The sequence below is a fragment of the Cervus canadensis genome, chromosome 3 (assembly GCF_019320065.1).
Source record: "Cervus canadensis isolate Bull #8, Minnesota chromosome 3, ASM1932006v1, whole genome shotgun sequence".
Taxonomy (NCBI): domain Eukaryota; kingdom Metazoa; phylum Chordata; class Mammalia; order Artiodactyla; family Cervidae; genus Cervus; species Cervus canadensis.
Window position 1 is genome coordinate 70,718,273 of NC_057388.1, and position 23,592 is coordinate 70,741,864.

Below are 23,592 nucleotides of genomic sequence, written 5' to 3' on the forward strand. Positions count from 1 at the left end.
ACTGCAGAGTGGGTCCTGATGGCTGAGGCTGGCCGACCGGGAGGTTCAGGTGGAAGTGCCCTTGGAGATGGGTGTGAGGCCCTGGCTTGGGGGTGCAGCAGTCCCCAGGCCTTGAGGATACCCTTGTGGAAGTTAGTTGTCTTGGGAGGTGAAAGCCAGATTGTGCTCTTTTGTGTGGCCTGAAAATGCACTGAAGCACCTCTTAAGGGTAAGCTTTCTAGGACTCTTGATTTAGAGGAGTAGCAAGGATGGGAGGAGAACGTGCCCGGTCTCCAGTGGAGGGAAGGAAGCCCTGCAGCTCTACATGAGCAACAGCAGATCGACACAGCCCACGGGCATCAAGCAGAGGATGGGCCTTGAGTCCCATGCCTGGGCTCCCACCAGATCTACAGCTTAATGGGGCTGGGTGGCCTCAGACGGGTCCTTATCCAAGCTTGCCCCCCCCCCCCCTTCTGCTGCCTGAGGCCTGTAAGCAGACTTCATGGGGATGAGATTGAACTGGGGCAGCTGGAAGGGTGTGAAGGCTACGTAGTATCATTGAGGGCCCGCTGGTGGGGCCACCACCTGCACTCCTGGAAAACCCCTCCTCCAGCAGACCTCACCCCCACAAGTCTCCCTGCTGTCCTAGGGCAATGGGGGCACACAGCCAGCCCGCCACCCTGGACCAAGGTGTCTGAGAAAACATCACGTGCTGGAATGCAGTCTGAGCAGGCGGGTGGGGTCTTTCTGAGGGGACCTGGGTGGGAGGTTGTGGTTTGGCCCTTGGTAACTGGGAGGCAGGTCTGGGAATGGGCGGGGCGGGTGAGGGGAGCAGGTGGGTAAAGGAGGTGGTGGCAGACGTGCTTGGACGTGGTTCCCATGAGCTGGCGCGGGTATGGTGCCAGGAGCCATCCCTGGGCACGCGGCGCGCTTGTTGAAGCCACAGCAGGAAGGCTCCCACCTGTGAGTTTGGGACGCTGTCTCCTGCATTGTCTTCTGATGAAAGATGCTGCCTGGGGCACGCACACGGCCACATGAAAGGTGCCTGTCGTGCGTGAGCTTGGCCCCTGGCTCTTTTCAGGTACATTGGTAAGTGGCTTCCATCCAGTGGCTTTGGGGACTTGCCACCTTGCCCTTCCCTGTGCCTTTGCTACCTCTTTGCAAGAAGTCCGAAAGTGTGATAATTAAGTCCTTCTCAAGAAGTTTCATTTCCAGTGCACGCTGATGAGTCTGCTTAGTGCCCATTGGGGCCTTCTGAAGCACCAGCTGCAGGTGAAGGTGTTGGGCCAGCGAGGGTTTGGGGACCACCTGCCTGAGACCTCTGGACCCAAACGAGGCCGGGGTGGGGATGTAGGGTGGACATCGGTGTGGCCGGGCGTGGTCAGTTTAGAGCCGTCAGACTGGAGCCTTCCTCTTACAGTGCTGGGAGCTCATGGCCTGCACGCAGGGTCTTCAAGGGGAGGGGAACCCCACCCCCCAAGTCACAGGAGAACAGAGATGGGTGCAGCACAGGCCCGAGTCAGAGGAATGGCAAGAAGCCTGGCGTGGTCCTCAGAGCACGTGGGCCGCACCCTGCTCAGAGGAGCTGGGGAGGAAGAACTGGCGCCTCTCCACTGGGTCAGATGCCTCGCTCCGTGTGAGCACACTGCCTCTGCTGCCCGCTTTCTAGTCTGGGTTTTAGGAAAGGACAGGTCACGCTCAGCGGCCCCTGCCTTCTGCTCTCCCCCCTCCCCCACCCCCCAATGGCCATCTTCCTGGTGTTCGCCATCACGTGGGTGCTTGCTCTTCATGGGGCCTCCTCTTCCCTCAGCTCCGCCTGTAGCCCCTCCTCTCCGGGTGGTCCCCGGCTCCTGGCAGGTCTGCTATCCTCTGGGCAGCCCCCTTTCCCAAGTGCTGCTCCGAGGGGTCCAGGCTGCCTCTTACTTGCTTCTGTCTTGGGTCCAGCCCCCTTGGAATCCGTTCTGTGCTTCCTAGGACCATCCCCCCCTGTTCCCCAGACCCCGAATGGGAGCTTCCTCTCGGCGTCTGCGTGCCCCATATCTCATCAGTCATGCAGCTCCTTTACCCCGATATGTCCTAAATCCCAGGACTGCTTGTGCCCGCGAGCCCTGTGCCTCACTGTGTGACCCCATCCGAGCACGGTGTTCTACTGCCTGGGCCCAGCATCCTCCCCACAGTGGGAAGAGAGGGTCCAGGCTCCTGTATGTGGCCTAGGAGCCCCTCGGTTTACTGCTTCCTCAGTCACTTAGCCCCAGAGATGCTGGATTATCTGTCTTTTTCTGCACAGGGCCCCAGGTCCCCTCTTTTCTGTGGGTCTTGCTGGTGCCGCCTACCCATGTCATCCACATTGGACACATGGCTATACCTCTCTTAGGCCACATTTGATGATCTCTCATAGGTGGATGCCGAGCCCTTGAGGTGGGTGGTTGACTTGTCCCTGCCTCTCCAAAGCCAGTCATTGTGCTTCTCAGGGGTGGCAGCTCACCCTTGCTGTGAGCCCAGGGTGCCATTGTCCCCACCTTATTGCCTGGAGCCCGCCCCCAAAGGTGGGAGTCCTTGGGCAAGTTCACACTCTAGCATGCCCTGAAGGCTGCTGCTTGTGTGAGGGGACAGCTTGACTGGATGAATGATGCTGCGGGAAGCTGAGAGGTCTGGCATTCAGGTGTTCTGTTGCCTGGGGGTCTATTGAGGGGAATGTTTCCTGCCCTGAAGGTAGCCTTTCCATGAATTTTTGTTTCCATCAGCAATGGGGGCAAATAGGATCTCCCAGATCTCATCATAGGAAATGCATAACTTGATAAAACCAGCCCCTTCCTGCACCTCTGTCCATTCTTAACATGGAGTATTTTTGGATTGCATTATTATTTGATTTATACTTCCTGTGTTTACAGTTCATTTTTGTACACTCTGCACTTATTTTTTTGCAGCGTTATCAGACGGGGGAAGGGTGATACGGGTTACAGCTGGAAGTGGGTAATTTTCCATCCCACGGGGTAATTTTTCCTTGCTTCATTTGTAGAAATGATTACCCAGGAGGTTTAGTTTAGTTGTTGATCTCTGTGAAGCCTCCAAGTGGCTCTAGCCTCTTGTATTAGTTTCCTAGGGCTGTCATGACAAAGTGCCACAGACTGGGGGCTTAACATCAGACATGAATTCCCTCACAGTGCTGGAGGCTGAAAGGCAGAGATCGAGGAGTTGGCTGTGCTGATTTCTCCGGAGGTCTCTCTCCTTGGCATGCAGATGGCTCTCTTCTCCCCAGGTGCTCATGTCATCTTCCCTCTGCATGTGTCTGGATCCTGGCCTCTTCTTTAAAGGACCCCAGTCAGATTGAATTAGGGCTCACCCATATAACCTCACTACCCTCACCACCTTTAAGACTTCAACAAATGAATCTTGAGGTCACAGAGTTCAGCCCATAATATCTGTGTCCATTGAGTAAACCCATTCTAGAATAAATCATCTAGTCAAAGGTCCGTCTAGTCAGAGCTATGGTTTTTCCAGTAGTCACGAATGGATGTGAGAGTTGGACTATAAAGAAAACTGAACGCTGAAGAATTGATGCTTTTGAACTGTGTTGTTGGAGAAGACTCTTGAGAGTCCCTTGGACTGCAAGGAGATCCAACCAGTCAGTCCTGAATATTTATTGGAAGGACTGATGCTGAAGATGAAATTCCAGTGCTTTGGCCACCTGATGGGAAGAACTGACTTATTTGAAAAAACCCTGATGCCAGGAAAGATTGAAGGTGGGAGGAGAAGAGGATGACAGAGGATGAGATGGTTGGATGGCATCACTGACTCGATGGACTTGAATTTGAGCAAGCTCCAGGAGTTGGTGATGGACAGGGAAGCCTGGCGTACTGCAGTCTATGGGGTTGCAAAGAGTCAGACATGACTGAGTGAACTGAACTGAACTGAACAACTGAATAAGGTTAATAGTGGAGTCAGGTACCAAGGGTTATCCCGCACCCTTGGCTATGACTTGTCACCAGTGTTCATTCATCCCCTCTTTCATTCCCCATAACATATCTCCTGAACCAGGTAATATGGTGGTTGTGAATGGTGAGTGAGATGTGCTGGTGGTCTCTCTCGTGCCAGGATTTGGTGTGTTCACACATGTGTAGAGGCGGGAGTTGAAGGCTCACAGGTGGGAGAGGTGATTTCCATGTGTCTGAGGAGGAGAGACTCTCAAGGGGTGCTGACAGCACTGGCCAGGCTGGAGGACCAACCCCAGGTATCCCCACACTCAGAACATAATCTCTGGGGGACATACTGTATTGTGTGATCTGTACACGCTACTCCTCCAAATCCCAGGACTGTTGGTTCAACCTGAAAGTAACCTCAGGGCTCAGCACAGGGAAGCAGACGGTGGCAGAACATTCCCTGGTGTTGGCTGAGCATCTGGGGAGCGGGGAGCTGTCTCCCCTCCTACCGTGCAGGTCAGCTCTGGTTTCCCAAGGCTCTGAGGCAGGAGAAGTACCCAGTCTTAGCCTGACTGTGGGAGACCTGCTCATTTCAGTTTGTCCTGTCCTTCAGTTGTAGTCAGTTATTGCTTGATGTGCACCCCTGCGCACTCACGGGCCTGCCTTCAGTGGAGAAAGGAGGACATGGAGAATATGTCAGGGCCTTTCTGTGTTAAAGTTCAAGTATGTAGGCATTTTCATTTCTCATCAAGAATTTGGCAACCGTCATGAGTTGGACCGAATCCTGCATTGCAGAGAATGCTTTTATGGGTTTCCCACCCACAGTCGCAGAGGGTTCGGCCGGGCTGTCTGGCGTCTGCAGAGCCTGCCTCTGCTCCAGAAGGTGGAAAGCAAGCTCCCGGGGAAGGTGTCCGAAGGTGACACCTTGGTCACCATTCTTTGAGACAGCATGCTGTCTTTTGCCTTTTTTTCCTCCTTGATTTTGGTAAATGTCAGCCCTGTGCATAGATAAACCTGCCTCTTTCCTCATGCGGGATTGATTCTCTGTTGAGACAAGCTAGCAAAGGTTATAGGGGTCAAGTTTACAAGAAGTAAGGCCTTGTGATCTCTTTGGGTTGGGAACACTGTAGGGGAAAGTGGAGTGGGCTCCACCTGTCATTCCTTCGACTTGGGGGCTGTTGAGGGGGCCGTTACTGCTGAGGCCAGGGTGACATCCACCCATCGTCTGGCTTCACCTAAACACGGCCGGCCTGTCCCCACACACCCTCCCATTGCACACCTGACCTGCCCATCTTTGCAATGTGCTTGTACTGAGGTTCGGATGCAGCCTCAGGTATTCAGTAAACACATTTCTGTCAAGTGGGAGGGCAGAGCGTTTGTGAGCACAGCCATGTCGTTATGTAACCTCGCTTAGGAATTCGCGTGGGCCTCAGCCCTGTCAAGAACTGGCCGTGGTCCAGGGCCCCAGTGAGCTTGTAAACACTTTCCCATCCACATGCCCCGTCTTGCTGCCCCTGCTTGTGCAAACCCCATGGCCACTTAGGTTTCATCCTCGTGGTTGTGGGGCTCTGTTGCCTGGCTCTGGCGACCTGACTCCTAAACAGAGGGGACCCTTCTCAAGGAGCTGTCACAAACAAACAACACCTTAGTTTATTGTTTCTTGCTAAGGGCACTTAAGTAAGAAGAGGGAAAATGAATGCATCCTCAGCCCCTCTGGATCTGCTCCTGTTGGGCGTCATTACGGGATGTCTGTCGTGCTATATCGCCCTGTGACTTGCTGTGCGTGCATCCTTCTCCTTCTGCTGGGAGTCTCTGAGACCTGGGTCGGGCCCGATCCATTCTGTATCTCAGCCCAGTGGATCTGTGTATGTGTGCTCAGTTGTTTGAGTTGTCTGACTCTTTGCGACCCTATGGATTGTAGCCCGGCAGGCTCCTCTGTCCCTGGGATTCTCCAGGAAAGAATGCTGGAGTGGATTGACGTGCCCTCCTCCAGAGGATCTTCCTCACCCAGGGATTGAACCCATGTCTCCCATGTCTCCTCCACTGCAGGCGGATTCTTTACTGCTGAGCCACCGGGGAAGCCCTCAGTAGATCTTGTATTGTTTATTCACAGCTGTACTGCTGCCGTCCTAAAGGTTTAGGGAGTAAGTTATAGTCTTGCCACCCTCTGAAATCATTTTCACCTCCAAGTGATATCATGGTTAGTGTTGGCCCTGGATGATGTAGGTCCTGTGATTTAGGAGGGCAACCACTAGGCTTGCTAAACCTTTAAGGGTGTGTGGTTGTGGCTCCTGTTTGAGGACATGCGTTTCTTGATGCCTGTGTAGACAGCCAGCAGGCCCACAGCAAAGTGGAGTGAAATTGTTTCTAGTGCAGATATTCTAAAATCTGCAGGGGATTTTGTGGGGGGCAGGGGATTGATGTGTTCTTAGAAACTCGCTGGGGAGACATGGGTAAATAAAACTGCTAATGCTGAAGGGATGAAAGGGGTATTACAACCTTCATCACTCTAATCTTTATAAATGCTACCGATACTTTGTACCTTAAAAGGAGCATTTGGGGCACTTCTATTAAGCAAAATGCTGCTGATTCTTTCCATGGAGTGTTAAGAGCATGATTCTGGTCTCTTGTCACCGACACAACTAACATTTATTGACTCAGATGATGAATCATTACTGACTCTGCAGGAGGTGCCAGAGTTGGGGCTCCCCTGGGTGGAGGTGGGTCCATCTCCTCTCTGGTCAGAGCTGTAGGTCCCCATGCGAGGGAGACGCCTCTGGTTTTCTGTGCCTTCAAGAGATAGCTGGGGTCATTCCTGAGGTGGCCAGGAGGACTGGAGCGGGTGGCAAGTACAACCGCGATCAGTGGGAAGAGAATATGATGAAACAGCGGGCAGGACTGTGGGGAGGGCTCAGGTCTCTGCCAGGCATCCCCAGAAGCCCCTCAGGCAGGGCGTGTGTATGCAGAAGGCGGATGCTCTGTGGCAGTGGCATACCCTGCTCTTCCTTCCACCCTGAACCCTTGTCCCGTGAAAAACTATAGTCTTTAGACACTAGAGTCACGCAGGGCCTGGGAAGGTATCACTGCCCCAGGACGATTGAGAGCTGGCAGCCAGCTGGTAGGGAGGGGAGGGTGAACCCATCTGGTGTTCCTCCCCTGCTCCAGGGCACGTGGTGACCTCTGCCTCCCCCCTCCTGGTGCCTGGAGTGGGCTGGGATTCGTGTCTGATGAGTCACCCTGTGTGTGTGTGTGTCTGTGTGTGTCCGTGTGTGTGTGTGTGAGTCACCGTGTGTGTGTGTGTGTGTGTGTGTGTGTGTGTAGCTGCTGTGATAAGCGATGGCTGGGATTCACGTCTGATGAGTCACCCTCTGTGCGTGTGTGTGTGTGTGTGTGTGTGTGTGTGTGTGTGTGTGTGTGTAGCTGCTGTGATGAGCGATGGTGAGACCAGAGGAGGGGAGACCATGAAGCACCTTGGGTTCTGGGAAAGGTCGGGGTCGGCCTGGGGGTTTCTGGTTGGGATGAGCTGTGTACATCAGGAGCTGGCTGCAGGATGAACCGTTTAACTCAGAGCAGGAGGAAGGTTCCCCCAAAGGGAGCTGTGCTTGAGGGGCATCCTCCCTCACCCTTAGGTGCTTCTTGACCCAGCTCCTGTGGTGCGCTGTGTCCACCAGGGGCTCTGCCTGCCCACAGAACCTGGTGCCAAACTGGGGGAGGGGAGCTACTGGCTCTATGAGGTGTGACCCTGTGGGCTAGCCTGGGGCTACCTCCCTCAGGGGCTTTCAGCTTCTGGAGGGAGGCCTTGTTGTTATTTTACAGCCTTGGTTCCCCTCAGTATTGATAAAGGCTTCAGAGTCAGACTGGCATGTGCCTGAAACTCTCTTACTTTTTCTCCAAGTCTTCTCCCCCTTTCCCTCACTTCCTGGGTAGCAGTGGAGAAAGGCCGACAGAGAGGGTGGGTCCATCATCCAGCAGAGACAGGTGCGTGGGGTCATGTCGTCTCCGTGGGGCTCTTGCTGCAGCATGTGTGGGATGGGGGCCTTGGCTCAGCGGTCAGTATGGTGTGGGGCCCCTACTGAGCGATCCTTGTGCTGCAGGGGCCTTGGAGGGGTGAGGATGCAAGCAGTGCCTCGAGAAGGAAGGCTGGGGGCACAGCCTTTGGTTGGACCCTGCTGAGGAGCCAGAGACCCTGGATGAAGTGAGAGAGGATTGTGACTGGAGATCCATTTGCTGTTGGAGAGTAAATGGAAGTTGTCAAATTCCTAAAGAGTTCTCATGGGCTAGTTCCAGATGCCAGCCCTGGACAGGGGCCTGGAGGCCAGGCCTAAGTCTGGATTCCCACCAGCCACGTGTGCACAGGCCGCCTGGCGCTTCCCGCATAGTGAATGCGGGGCTTGTGTTTGTCAACATGAATTGCTCCCCTGACAGTCTGTGTACATTTCTTCATTTATTTATCAGACTGTTTCCTTGTAGATAGCACAGAGGTAAACGACTTTGGGGTTTGCCCTAAGGGGCAAACCAAGGGGCTCCTTGGGTCTTTATGTTTTCTCTCGAGTGATGGTTCTTTGGTTACTGAAGGCCTGGTCCCATCACTTTGTGGCAAATAGATGGGGAAACAGTGGAAACAGTGACAGCCTTTATTTTCTTGGACTTCAAAATCACTGCAGACGGTGACTGCAGCCATGAAATTAAAAGACACTTGCTCTTTGGAGAAAAGCAATGGCAAACCTAGACAGCATATTAAAAAGCAGAGACATCACTTTGCCAACAAAAATTTGGATAGTCAAAGCTTTGGTTTTTCCAGTAGTGATGTATAGATGTGAAAGTTGAACCATAAAGAAGGCCGAGCACTGAAGAATTGATGCCTTTGAACTGTAGTGCTGGAGAACACTCTTGAAAGTCCCTTGGACAGCAAGGAGATCAAATCAGACAATCCAAAAGGAAATCAATCTTGAATATTCATTAGAAGGACTGATGCTGAAGCTGAAGGTCCAATACTTTGGCCACCTGATGTGAAGAGTCCACTCACTGGAAAGGCCTATGATGCTGGAAAAGATTGAAGGCAAGAGGAGAAGGGGAGGACAGAGGATGAGATGGTTGGATGCCATCACTGATTCAATGGACATGAGTTTGAGCAAACTCTGGGAGATAGTGAAGGAGAGGGAAGCCTGGCGTGCTGCAGTCCATGGGGTTTCAAAGAGTTAGACATGAGTGAGTGACTGAACATACACACAGAACAGTCACCCGCAGCATCTCCCGAATCGTTGGTCTGGACCATACTTGCTGGGACTGCTTCTCATTGACCTGGCACAAGATACCTGAAGCCCATCTCTTTCCGACCTGACTCTTTTGTGAGCATGGCTGCCTGTGAGGTCCCTGCATGCCCAGCCTCCCTTCCTCCTGGGCATGCACAGTGCAGGGCGTGGCCTCCTCCACTCTGGGTATCTGAGGGCAGAATCCAGCCTGCTTCTGGGCTTGAACCCCTGGGGACCCTGGAGAGGAGCCTCTGCTCTACTTAGGAGGGAGGATGGGTCCCCTCTCCTGCAGTACACCAGTCTGCCGTGGCCTTCCTGCCCTCCTCGTGGGCAGCCCTACCCCCAGACCCCCAGGCAGGGGGGCCCCCATGGAAGGGTGAGAAATGGTGCCAGGGCCCCTCCTCCACCCACCCTTCCCTGCCAAGTGCCCAGAAGGGGTGCTTTCACCCTGCATATTGGCACCATCACCCCAGAGGCCTGAGCTGTTCCCAGAGACCTAGGGCCTTGGAGCCACAGCCTGAGTCCAAGTCACGTCCCTGGTGATTCTGGACACTGGCCTCAAACTGTCATTCCGGACGTCTTGACAGCCCAGCTATGGAATATACATTCCAAGGCCTTTTCCCTTCCCCTTCCTTCTCCCTTCTTGCCATCTTTCTCTCTCTCTCAATTATAGCACACAACATAAATACTGAGCAGAGTACGGAAAGTAATGACTGCCTGCTCCTTTCACGAGAGCAGAAAGGCTTTAAGGTAAAATGTGGAGTGTTTTGATGAAATTAGGAAAAAGAGGCTGTGCAATTTCATTCTTCAGATGTCTTCCAAAGTGGAGGTATGGTCTGTCGGAGGCTAGGGACCGTGGGATTCCTGTGCTGTTGGAACTGCACCTGTGTCCTAGCCGAGGACCAAAGCAGTGGTGTTTGCAGGCGGTCTCCCAGGTTGGGACCCGCTGGCGGCCTGTGCACCCCTGCAGGAGCCATCCTCAAGGGTGAGGCTCCCCGGAAAACACAACCCCTTTTACCCCAGGTGAAGTGCTACCACAAGAAGTACCGCTCGGCCACCCGCGATGTCATTTTCCGCCTGCAGTTTCACACGGGCGCTGTTCAGGGCTACAGACTTGTGTTTGCGAAGGAGGATTTGGACAACGCCAGCAAAGGTGAGGTCCTTCCCTGGGTCCAGACTGAGTGTGGGGAGAATGGGCCCTCGCTGGGTGGCCCCCGGGAGCCTTGTGTGTTCCTTTCATTGTTCTCCACTACTGCCCCCACCCCCATACCATAAACCAGCCGATTGACAAAATTATTACCAGTCTCACTAGAGACTGATGGTAGTTCCAACAAAGAAAAAGATTCTAGAGAAACAGTAAAAGTACTAACATCTTCTTTGTCATTGGTGTGCTGTTGGAGATTTGGGAGTGGTGTTGCCCTGGTAGGAATAGAAGGACAAAATTCATTTATTGTCTTGTCTCCAAATTTGTTGAAATAGGATTTCTTTTTTAGATGACCGTTTTCCTGATAACGGGAAGATTGAGTTAGTCTTCTCAGCCACTCCTGAGAAGATTCAAGGTGGGTAGAACACAGAATTCCGGCGGCGGGTGGAGAGGGCAGCAAGATGCTGACCTGGTTGGGTGGTGTGTATGCTGGAGTCTCTGTAGAACCTCCCACCTTTGTACATAATTGGAAATATTTATAATACATTAAAAATAGAATATTAGACAGTGGGAAGGTGTTAACTTAGAGACAGTAGGGCCCAGGTAGGTCAAAAAGACCCCAGAGATGGTGTGACTTGCCCAAAGAAGGGCCCAGAACTTCAGGATTGGGACCATGACTTGATGCCCTATTTACTTCTCCCCTCAAGAAACAACCACATATTTTTAAAGAGGACTAGAAATATAGTAGAAAGACTGCAAATATTTGTGTGCACAATAGACTCCTTTCTTCTAAAAATACATTGAAAGAGAAAGCAGTCTCTTTACTGTGAAGACAAGTGGCTCATTTCCATCACCGAGATTATATTTGTGAAAGTTTTAATTCAGTTTTTAATAGCTGTGGAAAAGAAGCACCCTATTTCTGTGCCCAGTGCCATAGATTGAGGCATGAAAAGTTAAATGCAAGGCTGTGGGGTAAGAATCCTCCTAGACGCCTCAGAAAGGCAAGAGCCCAAACCCACCCCTCCCGTCCACCAGCCCTGAGGCTGCTCCTCAGGGTTCTGCTGGGTCCTTGACCTGCAGAGCTATCCAGGTGATCCCCTCGTGCAGAAATGCATCCAGAGCACAGAGCCTCCCACCTGGTAGACAGAGGACCAGTGTTCAGCTCTCCTTCCTGCCAAGTGGTTTGCACTGTTTTTCAGTTCCAGCTCAGATTGCTGGCAGGCTTGTGGGAGAGGGTGTGGATCTGGACGCTGGGCTGGCACTCAGATACAGAGGCTGCTCTCTGCATTGCTGGCAGGTGCCGGCTTGACTGGGGCTAACACCCTTTGTCCACCCTGTCCCTTCCACCACCCTGCAGGATGTGAACATTTGCAGAATGACCACAGGGTGATTGTGGACTTCAACACAGCAGACCCGCTAATCCGCTGGGACTCATACGAGAACCTGAGTGCAGATGGTGAAGGTGAGTCTTGTTACCCGGCTATCAATTCCTGGAGAATAAAACCCAGAACAAGCAGCCTGTTCACCTTTAGATTGAAAATCTCCTTGCAGCCTGCTTGGAGACTGTCAAGCGTCCACACCATTGTGAGTCTGAGGGCACTTGTGAGAATCAGGCTTGGTGAATTGGGTTGAGCTTTGACAAAGCTGCATAGTGATGGTCAGTTAGTGAACTTGTCATCTAGAAGCTTCCTCACTTGAAGCTGTATGTCTGTCTCTCCCTTCTCCTCCCTATTGTGGAACGGGAATGCCTGGTGCCTGAGCACTGGCAGTTTCCTACTATTGGGGAGCCCCATGGGCAATAGTTTTGTGGGTTCTATTTCTGTTTGCTCATTACACTGGTGTCCAGGTTGTGTGGCTGCGTCATTTAGTCTCTGTTTTGTGAGTCTGTCTCTCCCAAGCATATTCTCTGTTTGCCACGGGACCTGCAGTTTGAGTCACAAGTGTCATGAAAGAGTAAAGGAATGGAGGGTGGCACCTGCCAGGTTTATGGAAAGAAGCCTCTGGGGGTCAGTTTCAAAGAGGAGGGATCAGACTTCTTCCAGGCGCTTGAGAACACTGGCCTTTCATCTTTTTCAGGCACCAAATTGTGAACAGACCTGATTTGGGTGAGACAGTCAAAACAATTTTGTCCAATTAGTTCCATCCAGACATTAAATAGCCAGAAGCAAGTGTTGTGGTGGTGACTGCACGTGTGCCCATCTTTGTGCATCGCTGGGATTGCAGGGACTGGCCGGGGCTGTCTGTGGTCCACTCAGGGCGGGCATGAGGCTCCTCAGCTTGTCCACCTGGAGAGTCTGGGGTCATGTCAGTATTTCTGTGATACAGACCATGCTGCTGTCTAGAGGTGAAGCCCTCATCACTCCTGTGCTTCAGGCACGGTTTCTAAGTGCTGTATGTGTCAAGCCTCTGTACACACGAAGCGCCATTCCCATGCCCAGTTCATCCACCACACTGCATTTTATCGGAGGAGGGTCCCAGTTGCTTTTGATGTTTTTTTAAGAACTTGCAAATCTACTTCCCCCCCCCCAAAATTGAGGGATAGTTGTATTAGACAAGTTACAGATATACAATATCGTGATTCACAATTTTTAAAGATTATACTCCATTTATAGTTATGATAGAATATTGGCCATATTCCTATGCTGTGCAATATATCCTCATGGCACATTTATTTTATACGTAATAGTTTGTACCTCTTAATTTCCTACCCCTGTCTGACCCCTCGTCTGTTGCACTTGTTCCCGGTGGAGCTCACGGGGGGTTCTGAGTTCTCACTGCTATAGGTGCTGCGTGGATGGCCCCTGCTGCCAAGGCCCTGCAGACCCTTGCACAGCCACCTTCCACAAAACATGCAGTTTCCCTCATGTGGAATCATTACCCTTCCTGAGGTTCCCTCCATCTCCCCAGCTCTCCAGGCTCCTCTGTGGGGCTGAGCTGCATTGGTGAACTCATTGCTCATTCCCAGAGCCCTTAGCTCTCACTTGGAGCCTCAGTCCCTGGCTTGGGTTCCTGGAGGAGGGCACCACTGACACCCCCACTCCTGTGAAGGCGGGGGGCGTTGGCTGGCAGGAAGCAGTCTCAGCCATGCTTCCCTAGGGCAAAACTCTCCGGGGTTAAGGAAGGTTTGGCAGCCTATGGTTTTGGCTAGAAAATGATGTCTTTTGGCCCTGCCTTCTCTGTGCACTTCCATTTCTAGTCCCTACTGGTTAAAACACACACACACACACACACACACACACACACACACTGACCTAAACTGTATTTGTCTCTGCTGTCCCGGAGTGGAGCCTCCGCAGTGACCTTCAGTCAAGGACCCTGACCCCCTGTTATATCTGAGCAAAGTGTTGTGCCTCCTCCACCAGCTGTGAGCTCGTTCACATGTGGACACTTGATTCCAGATGTCCTGTCTTCATCACAGAGACTCAGTTCTCTGCTCCCAGCTCTGGGGCCTGGAGGGATCTGGGGCTCCCACTGCCTCATCAGTATTTCATGGGACTTTCACTGTCTCAAGGAGAGAAATGGACAGTGGGGGTGGACAGTGGGGCAGCCTACCAGAGCCTCTCACGTGCTATTTTATTTGATCTACGTAAGACCCTGTGACCCATTTTAGAGATAAATGGTGCAGTACCCAAGAGAAATCAAAAGCTGGACTTTGGTGAGGGGTCCTGGTAGCCTTCTGGGGCTGTGCACTATTGGTGGTCACAGGTGAAGCTGGGTGAGTTGTCGTGTGTTCGAGATCATGCAGGACGGAGACTGTGGAAGTGGGACACAAGTCTGGGCTGGTTTGACCCCAGTGTTATTTGGTGCAAACCTCATCCTTCCAGCTGAAGACCTGCTGGTCCCTGGACCAGAGTGAGGCCTGCAGCACAGCCCATGGTTGGGCATGAAGCCTTGCTGTGCCCCTCCTTTCCTCTGTTCTTGGCTTTAACCAATGAGTACGTTTCTGGCCACAGGTAGAGCTCGTGGATCCAGGGTAGCATAGACAGGGGCTGCTGTCCCCCAGGTACCCCCCCTGATACTTCAGGTCATTGGCTTCCCAGGCAACCACAGTTGCCCAGAGCTCCATGGGGGCGGGCTGCAGAAAGGGGGCCTCTGATTTCTTGTCACTTTCACAATAAGACCCAGTCCTGTTACTGTCCCATGCAGGACGCTCTACTGAGCTGCCGGCAGTCAGGCTGCTGGTGAGGACAAGTTGGGTCCGGAAGAACCGGCCACAGGTGTGTGCAGTTACAAGTTCTGGATCATGCTGTGATATTTAGGTGTTGCCATTTGGTGGCGCTAGTGGTAAAGGACCTGCTTGCCAATGCAGGAGACACAAGAGATGTGAATTTGAACCTTGGGTCAGGAAGATCCCCTGGAGGAGGACATGGCAACCCACTCCGGTATTCTTGCCTGGAGAATTCCATGGAAAGAGGAGACTGGTGGGCTACAGTCCATAGAGTCACAAAGAGTCAGACACAAATGAAGTGACTTACCACGCATGCACACTTTGAAAATGTATTTGAAAGCATTTCTCCCCAGAAACTGTTGTCAGGTGTTGAGATTTGGAAAAGCAAAGCACACTTTGGTGGCTTATGCAAAAGAGGGTCCACTGGAATCCGGCAGATCAGACCTTAGGTCTTTGCTCTGCTCTCTGTCCAAGGTCGGGCTCCTCCCTGGCAGAATGGGAATGCTGCTGGCTGAGCTTCCAGAACGTAGCGGCTGCATCATCAGTGTCTGACCACTGTAGCCACTCACTGAATGCTTCCACTCTCTGTACCCAGACTGAGAAGAATTGCTTTAGATCCTGCATCCTGCGAAACCTTCCTTCGCATTGCTTGCTTTGACGGTTCAGAGCAGAGTAACTGCTTTAATACAGCTCAGCTATCAAATGCCAATGACATCTTGCTCAGATCTCAGGAAGCACCATCCTGTGCTCTCTTGATTTTCAGCCTCCAGCTCCCTGGCCTCGCAGGTCCCCTTCCAGGTGTGAACCCGTGACCTGGAGTTAATCCTGTCTTGGTAAGGGATTTCGGGCAGTGATTGGGATGGAGAGCAATGGCTTCATCTAATCTGAAATACAGGAGTCTCACCACTTGTGCTGGGAACCATAAAGTCCTTTAGGTGTTAACTTTTTGAAGTGGATTGGATCCTATCAGAAGAGTGAGTGCAGTGTTGGAGGCTGTTAATGAGTCATAACTGGCCCTGAGCTGCAGTCTCAGAGGTATCAGAGAAATTGACTTGAAATTCATGTCATCTGGACGAGTTTGCATGAATTAGCCCATGTCAGCCTCCCAGTGAAAGGTTGCAGCTGCAAGCTGTGACCTGCTTACAGTTTATTTCCTCCACTTGGGGACCCCTAGCCTTCCTACCTGAGAGGGTGGAGAAGGGAATGGCAGTCCACTCACTCCAGTATTCTTCCCTGGAGAATTCCATGGACGGAGGAGCCTAGTGAGCCATAGTCCATTGGGTTGCAAAGAGTCAGACATGACTGAATGACTAATACACACACACACAGCCTGCCAACGATGGCTGGAGGCCTTAAGTAGCATTATCCCAGGAGAGCCAGTGAACAGAAGCATTGAGAGTTGGCTTGATTTCACTGGGGTCCTTGGCTCCCAACCTGCCCACATCCCTCAAGCTGTGGGACCCACCCTGGGAGTGAGCATGTCCTGTGCTCTGGGGTAGGGGTATGAAAGGCAGGTTCAGCCAAGGGCATGTTTATCCAGCTCTCACTTTCCTCCTGTCCTTTATGGCCAGTGTCTGCAGCGCTCCTGCCCTTTGATGCTGCACCTGCTTTAGCAGCGGCTCCCTGGGAGGCCTTCCCGTGCCCTGCATCCTGGCTCTGGAGTGCATGTCTCTGGACTCGGTCACTGGCATTCTGCCTTGGGGACCAGCCCCTGAGTTCTGACTGCCAGTGGGTTCTCCGAAAAATGAAACTAGGAGTGGGCCTGACCTCCTGGTCTCCCTAAGACCCCAAGTCACACAACTTCTACAAACCCCAGCCCTCTCTCTCCCGGCCCCAGGTGACCACCCATCTTCCTTCTCTATGATTTTCCCTTGTATGGACATTTCACGCAAGTGGACTCCTGCAGTGTGTGGTTTTTCATGACAGGCATCTTTCACTGTGCATGATGATTTGAGGGTTTGTTCAGTTTTGATACATCACTCCTTTTTTATGGCCAAATAATGTTCCAGAGTGTGACTAAACCTCAGTGTGCTGATCCATTCATCAGCAGGTGAGCATTTGGGTTTTTTCCATCTTTTGCCTCTTGTGGTTAATGCTGCAATGAACCTTCTTATACACGTTTTGGCCTTAGGCTGTTCTTTTATTGCCCATCTTTTCTACTACTTTGTGAAATTTCCACTTCTTTTAGTCCTAGTTGGTTTTCCTTTTCTGGTTATTTCTTCTGTCTTTATGGGTTTCACATTGGAATCACAATGAACCTTCTGCAGGTCTCCTGTCCCACTTTGCCAACTACTCCCAGGAATATTCAGGAAACCCATCAAGTCTTTCCTGTGTTAGCTATGTAACCTCATGCACAAAATTCCATCTCGGTACAGTGGAAAGTTCTGAAGCCTGTCAAAACAGTGAGCTGCAGAACTGCCTTTTGGCCTCACATCAGCAGAGCCTCACAAGACCACGTTGTTTCAGGAGAAGTTGACAGGAGCAGCCTGCGTGAGCTCTGTGTGGTTGAAACCCACAGGTAGGAGCAGAGGGAATATGACAGTGTTTTGGGCTGAGTATTAGAGGCCGGCAACAGCGTGACTGCCGAGACCTGAGGCCCTCGCTGATGCCACTTGCTGTGCGTTCATGAAGGCTGTTGCGGCGCATTTGTGAAGCCGCTGCCAACGTGAGGAAGACCCACCTTGCACCCCACACAGTGGGAAAATGAGCCTTATGAAAGACCAGCCTCCTTTTGACACACAACTAGTCATGCTGGCTCTTTGCATTAGAAATGGAGAAAAGAGACCACTGGCCAGTGTACAGATTGGTTTTCCTCTTTGTTGGTACCTTATTCTGTTGTTTTTTCATACAGTTGTCAGCTTTGGGGTGCAAAGGTCTGATTGTAAGACTGTCCTGTAGGAGACTGGGTCCCGCTCTGGGCATGGCCTTGGCTATAACGTGGCAGGGCCCATTGGTCTCAGTCCTCAAACCAGATCTTTCAGATTTCCGTTTCTAATTTATTTTCTTTTGATGTGAATTCTTTGAAGAAAAACATTATGTGATCAGTCAGTTGCTTCCTGGGCTCCCCTGGTAGCTCAGCTGGTAAAGAATCTGCCTGTAATGCAGGAGATCCTGTAATTCCTGGATCAGGAAGATCTGCTGGAGAAGGGATAGGCTACCCACTCCAGTATTCTTGGGCTTCCCTGATGGCTCAGCTGGTAAAGAATCCGCCTGTAATACGGGAGACCTAGGTTCGGTCCCTGGGTTGGGAAGATCCCCTGGAGAAGGGACCAGCTACCCACTCCAGTATTCTGGCCTGGAGAATTCCATGGGCTGTATAGTCCATGGGGTCGCAAAGAGTTGGACATGACTGAGTGACTTTCACTTTCTTTCAACTTAGTTGCTTTCTTGATTGCAGTGACAGTGTTATTTGCAGAGTGGGCACAGTCCTGTCAGGTCCCTCGATAGGAATGGGGGTTGGTCAGGACCCTTACTGAGCCCCAAACTGAGTAGACCTTCTTGCACAAGAAGCGCTTTATGTCCCGCAGTAAAACAGATGTTTTCTCCTGAGCACAGACATAACCTGTGCCTTGATGGTCATTTGGGGGTTTGTTGGAGAAATCTGTGTCTGTGACGTGCTGACCATATTCCATCTCAGGCTGATTGGGTGGCGACACTTGTGAGGGTTCCAGTTGTGCTGTGGAAACCTGAAGGCGTCCAAACAGCTTTGCTTGTTTGCTCTGGTGTGTCACGTTCATTTAAGGCTCAGAGCGTGTGACTGTGCTTTGACCAACAAGCAGTCAAAGCAGAGGGGTGAACTGTTGGCTGAAGCCCACCTAAATTGCATGCGAAGAGGCCTGAGGTGCAGAGGCGCTGCTGGGCAGAATGTGGAAGTCTGGGTGTGCAAGTAAACGCTGAAAGATGGGCCATGTGTGGTTAACACTGACTGTGAACTTGGCCCTGTCGAGCTTGAAAGAGAGACACAGCCCCAGGACATGGAGACTGTAAGGTGAAGACTTCACAGCTGAAGACTCTGTAGCTGAGGGACACAAATGATGCTGAAACTGGTTTGTAAACCGAAGCAGGTTGGTGCTGGCTCCACCCGTCAGTTTGCCAGCTGAGAAGTCTTGGGAGTGAACACAGGTCTCGCGGGGTGGCTCTCCAGTAGAGCCTTTCCCCGCCTCCTCGGCCTCCAGGGTTCAAATTTCATTAAACCTGATTGCAGGAAACCCCACCCACATGTTTACATTACACTGGCCTTTTGGTGGAACCAAAGTCCCTTTCTTAGCTAACAAGGTCTTCTACCTTCTGGACTGCCTGGAGAGCAAGGCTGGGTCCCTGGCAGGGGAGACACGCCCCCACCCCGGGATGCTATGTTCTGGGGTTGTGGGCTAAACAAGCTACAGGGCTATTTGGAAGCAAGGTAAGCAGGGAGTGTGTGTGTGTGTGTGTGTGTGTGTGTGTGTGTGTGTGTGTGTAACAAGCTACAAGGCTATTTGGAAGCAAGGTAAGCAGGGAGTGTGTGTGTGTGTGTGTGTGTGTGTGTAACAAGCTACAAGGCTATTTGGAAGCAAGGTAAGCAGGGAGTGTGTGTGTGTGTGTGTGTGTGTGTGTGTGTGTGTGTATGGCTTCTGCTAGGGGAGAGGGTGTCCGGTGGTAAGTGATGAGCAGAACAGCAGCTTTAACCTGGCCAGAAGGAAGGCCAGGCAGAAGACTGTTTATTTGCAAGCGAGAGGAGTCTTAGCTGCTTCTGCCTTTGGAGGGTCAGCGATGGTTTGAGGTGAGGTTTATGTGCAGGAGCTCATGGTCCGCTCCGTGGCTGGCTGGCTCAGGTGACTTCTGAGTGGGCCACAGGGCCTCCTGTTTCTTTGGCCAGCTGGGGCTCAGGTGTGTTTCCACAGTGATGAGTGCCTGGGAGGGAATCAGGTGCCATGATAAGTGCCCTCGATGGGACGCTCCAAGCTGGGGTGTTGGTTGGACAGGAGAAGGGGCCGCCATGGGAGTGTCCCGCCGGCGTTGTTTGTGCCTGCTGTCTGGGGCACGGTCAGCGTGGCTGGGACACGCCTGCCACAGCCCCACGGTGAAGCCTAGCCTCTGTTATCGCTGCATTCCGGGCCTCACCCAGAGGACTGCCAGGAGCGCTTGGAATCCATGTGGCTCCAGTGTCCCAGACGTGGGCTCTGCTGTTGGCACGTTCCCTTCCACGAGCCATGTGCCTCTCTGGCTGGAACACCCCGCTCCGCCTGCTCTCACTATTTTTTCCCAAGAATTTATAGCCTGCCTCGGTTTTAGAAAACATTTACACAGAGCCCGGCTTGGCTCCCAAGGGAGCGATTTCCGTCCGCTCCTCTTGGCAGGCCAGGTGCCTCCTTCCTACTTTAGGTGCCTCCCCGTCTGGCATTCAGGGGGACAGTACTGGGTTTGGGGGTTTGGGCAGGCGTTTGCTCTCAAGGTGTGAGATGGCATGTCTGGAGAAGCTCCGTGCTACATGGAGTTATTTCTGGAACTTGGCCTGGGGAGAGCTCGGGCCAGGCTTTCACAACCCTGGGGTTCTGAGCTGTTCGTAGCATTGTCTGTCTTTTGTTTAGAAGAGAAGGGCACGTTTCATCTCACCTGGGACAGTCCAGTCACCCATCTGTGCTGCTGGGCACTAAAGGTCGAATTCTCAGAGGTCCCAGTGTGGCCATCCTTTCTTAGCTCTCGATTTTTTTTGGAATAGGAACTCGTTCAATATACACGCAAGGGAGCCTTTAATTAGCCCAGAGGCGGAACCCCACTGCAGTAAAATAAAAGCGTGCTGTGTTTCCTCAGAGGTTATAAATGCTGCAGTTATAAATGTCCCAAGTGGGAAAAGAGAGATCTCAGCGTGAGTGACTCAGTGAGATGACAGGGACCCTCCTGTGAGGCCGAGCCTGGGTGTTTCTCCTGATCCTGAAAGTCCTGCGACCCCCACGGGCCCCTGAGAGAGGAGGTGTCCCTGGGACACTCCCAGAGCCTCCAACAGCTCCCTTCCTGGCCAGAGGACGTGGAGGGTCACTGACCCTGCTCATCCCGGCCTCCTGCTCTGGGCCCACGCCTCAGACACTAGAGTCCCGGTGCCCCCTCTGCCTGCACGCCACACAGCAGGCACTGAGATGCTCACCTGCTTCTGCATGTCTTGCGGTGCTGGGCCAATGCTCCAGGGCCCATCCTCAGAATTTAAAGCTGGGCAGTGTATCACTGGTTCCCACACTGGCCAGTCAGAGCTGATGCAGCTGGTTTGGGAGAGATGGTCTCTAACCACTGGGTGAGGGGCCTGAGCGGTACAAAGGTGAGGAAGGGCCCTGGGTATGCATTGAAAGATCCGTCAAAGTGTTGCTCATCCTGCTGCTGGGCCCTGCGGAATGGGATGAGGCCCCCACAACTGCCTGGATTCAGCTGAAGCGAGTTTGTGGTGAATCCACCAAGACAATGCAGAGCCCCTGGCGTCACTCAGCTAGCTTACTGCTAAGTGCTTTTGTCCTTGTGGCCATTAGTCCCGGAGGAGGCTGAGGAGCAGAGCGGACTAGGTGGCTCCAGCAGTGTTGTACATCTGGCGAGAGCTGGAGGTGGGCTGCTTAGGCAGCTGGAGGGCCCTGCTGTGCCCCACAGGAGATGACTTATAGACTCTTCAGGGGGTATTTTTAAAATTCCATCTTTTACTTTAGATCTCTATTAAAAAGCAATTCTTCAACGTAATTCCGAAGTGTGAGGTCAGTTAGGCTGAGTTAAGGGTACTCCTTTACGGGACCCCATGAGACACTCTTATTCCCTGGGCTCTGGGCTGGAGGACAGATGTGGGGACTTGCAGAGACAGTGTCCCTCATCTCTTCCCTTTGTGTTGGTCTCACTGAATCACCAGGATGATCCTGGGCAAACCTCATCAAGCACCCCATTGCCAGCCAACTTCTCCAATAAGGGAAGTGGAGCTCAGAGAGGTTGAGTAACTCACCCAGGGTCACACAGCTGTGGGCGGGATTTTTAATTAGGATTCACACCCAGGTGGATTATGCCAGAACGTCTAGAGGGGGACTGAGGATGTGCACATAAATCACTCCAGTGAAAAAGTTAAAACAAGCTGTGTGTCACAAGGCAGGGGTGGGGGTGGAGCACAAAGGGACCCTGACAGCTACACTGAAGACAAGAGAACTCGCCACGATCTCACTGAGTCTAGGAAAAGGAAGGAAGATCCTGGAAGAGAGGGAGAAGGTGGAGGAATTCAAGCAGTGGGGGGTGGAGATGAGGTGAGGTGGGTGGGAAAGGTGGACACAGCAGGGGCCCATTGCACTGTGAGCCTCATTTCTGGCTTGAATTCATGATCTTTTAAATCATTGAGGTATAATTTACATACAGTAAAGTTCACTCTCTTTACTGTCCAGTTCTAGGAGTTTCACTTCCCACCCTGAAACTCCCATCACAGCCACAGTAAGAACATTTCTGTCACCCCACTCACCCCTGATGGCCCTTTGCAGCAGCCTGCCCTCCCTGAGCCCGTTTCCCGATCTCTCCCCAGGATGTCAGTTGAAGTCTTTGGAGTCTGGTTGCTCTCAGTACCTTGGATGTGGATGCAGACAATGGCATCATTTCTTTCTTTCTTCTCAGACACTTTTCCAGGGATGACTGTGGCTGTGAGACTTCCATGAGGACATATAGGTTCTGGTATTGGGACTTTTTGATAGAGTGAATTGGTTTAGCTGAGTGGCCTCAAGCAGAGAATCTTTAGAGCGAGCTGGAGATGGTTCATGTGGGGCTGCCGCAGGAAGTAGAAGTGACTGACAGTGGTCAGCAGGCTGTGCCCAGAGACACAGCCTGTCTCCTGGTGAGTCAGGGTGGGTGGGGAGCCTTTCCTTTATCAGGGCTCCCAAGTGGCTGTGGGTGCGGTGGGTGCGGTGGGCGTGGTGGGCGTGGTGGGCACAGTGGGAGGGAACTGAGTGGTCCACCCGGGAACAGTTCCTTAATTTTAAGGACAGAAATGCACAGCCTGCCATGAGCTCCCGCTACTGCAGCCTAGGAAACAGACATAACACTGCCATCATCAACCCAGCAGCCTCAGAACACAGGCTTCTGTCCCGACAACGAACCATTTCAGGAGTTAGGGAGGAAAGCAGGGTGATTAAGTAGTTTCTAAGGAGTGTGTGTGTGAGAGAGGGAGAGGGAAAGAGGGAATTGAAAAGAAAATATTTAGGCAAATTCCTTTCCAAAATTAAATTGTTAATTTCACATTAAAGTGGTTGGTCAGGTTTAGAATTCCAGTGTTTTTAAAAAAACAGAAAGCATGGATTAGGGAGTGAAACAGAGGTAGATTTGCATTCCAGATGATTCCAGTAACCTTTTATTATGTTAAATATTGGCATAACCTCTCTGAGCTTCTGTTTTCTCATCTTATAGAGGGTTCTTTACCATTAGGGCCACCTGGAAAGCCCGTCCTGGCACATAGGAGATTCTTAAAAAGAGCCTCTGTCTTTAGAATGTCAGCCCTATTGCAGGAGAGGGTTGTTTCCTGTGTTCTGCCCTCTGATGAGAAAAGTAATGATTCTCTGTAACCTCCCCTGGATGTAGCCCACACCTGAGAGCAGCAGCTTCTGGGAACATCCCTTCCTGCAGTCTTGCTCTCTCTTTCTGTCTCTGCTGACCCATCTGATGCCGTGAGATGTGCCTGACGCCCTCCATCTCTTGTTCCTGTCCGTATTCCCCAGGCTGGTTCGTCGCAGCATATGATTGGGACTTTGCTGAGTATTCCATTTCAGTCTCCAGTAACAACTAACCAGCAGCTATGGTCAGTGCTTAGTAAACTCTCAATGGACGTTTCCTGGAGAGGAGTTTTCTGTTTTTCTCCAGTGAAGACTTGCAGGGAAGATACTGTTAGCGCTTTTGAAATAAAAAGTTACTTTTTAAAGCAAACCTTTCACAATAGTAAAGCATAAGATTCATAGATTCAGTATTTGAAAGAAAGAAAGATTTCAGCGAGCTTAGTGTATCTGTCAGGTTTGCTCTTTTGTTTCAAATCGATTTTTTTTGTTGGAAGCAGGGCTAGGGGATGGTTGAACTTAGTACAGAGCAGTTCTACACCTTTTTGGGGCCCGAGTGGTTGGTACTTGAATGGAGGTGAAATTGAGATGTTGCCTTCCCTTT

The 23,592-nt window shown here is 51.9% G+C and overlaps 1 protein-coding gene across 7 annotated transcripts in view; it reads left to right on the plus strand.

Annotated features, from left to right (window-relative positions):
* Nucleotides 1–23,592, plus strand: part of TNS3 (tensin 3) — a 219,415-nt gene that overhangs the window by 123,493 nt on the left and 72,330 nt on the right. For all 7 annotated transcript variants that reach the window (XM_043463431.1, XM_043463429.1, XM_043463425.1 and 4 more), the window contains 3 exons: nucleotides 10,175–10,304; nucleotides 10,645–10,710; nucleotides 11,653–11,757. In XM_043463431.1, coding sequence (XP_043319366.1) covers nucleotides 10,175–10,304; nucleotides 10,645–10,710; nucleotides 11,653–11,757 — 301 coding nt within the window. The remainder of the gene's footprint in view (nucleotides 1–10,174; nucleotides 10,305–10,644; nucleotides 10,711–11,652; nucleotides 11,758–23,592) is intronic.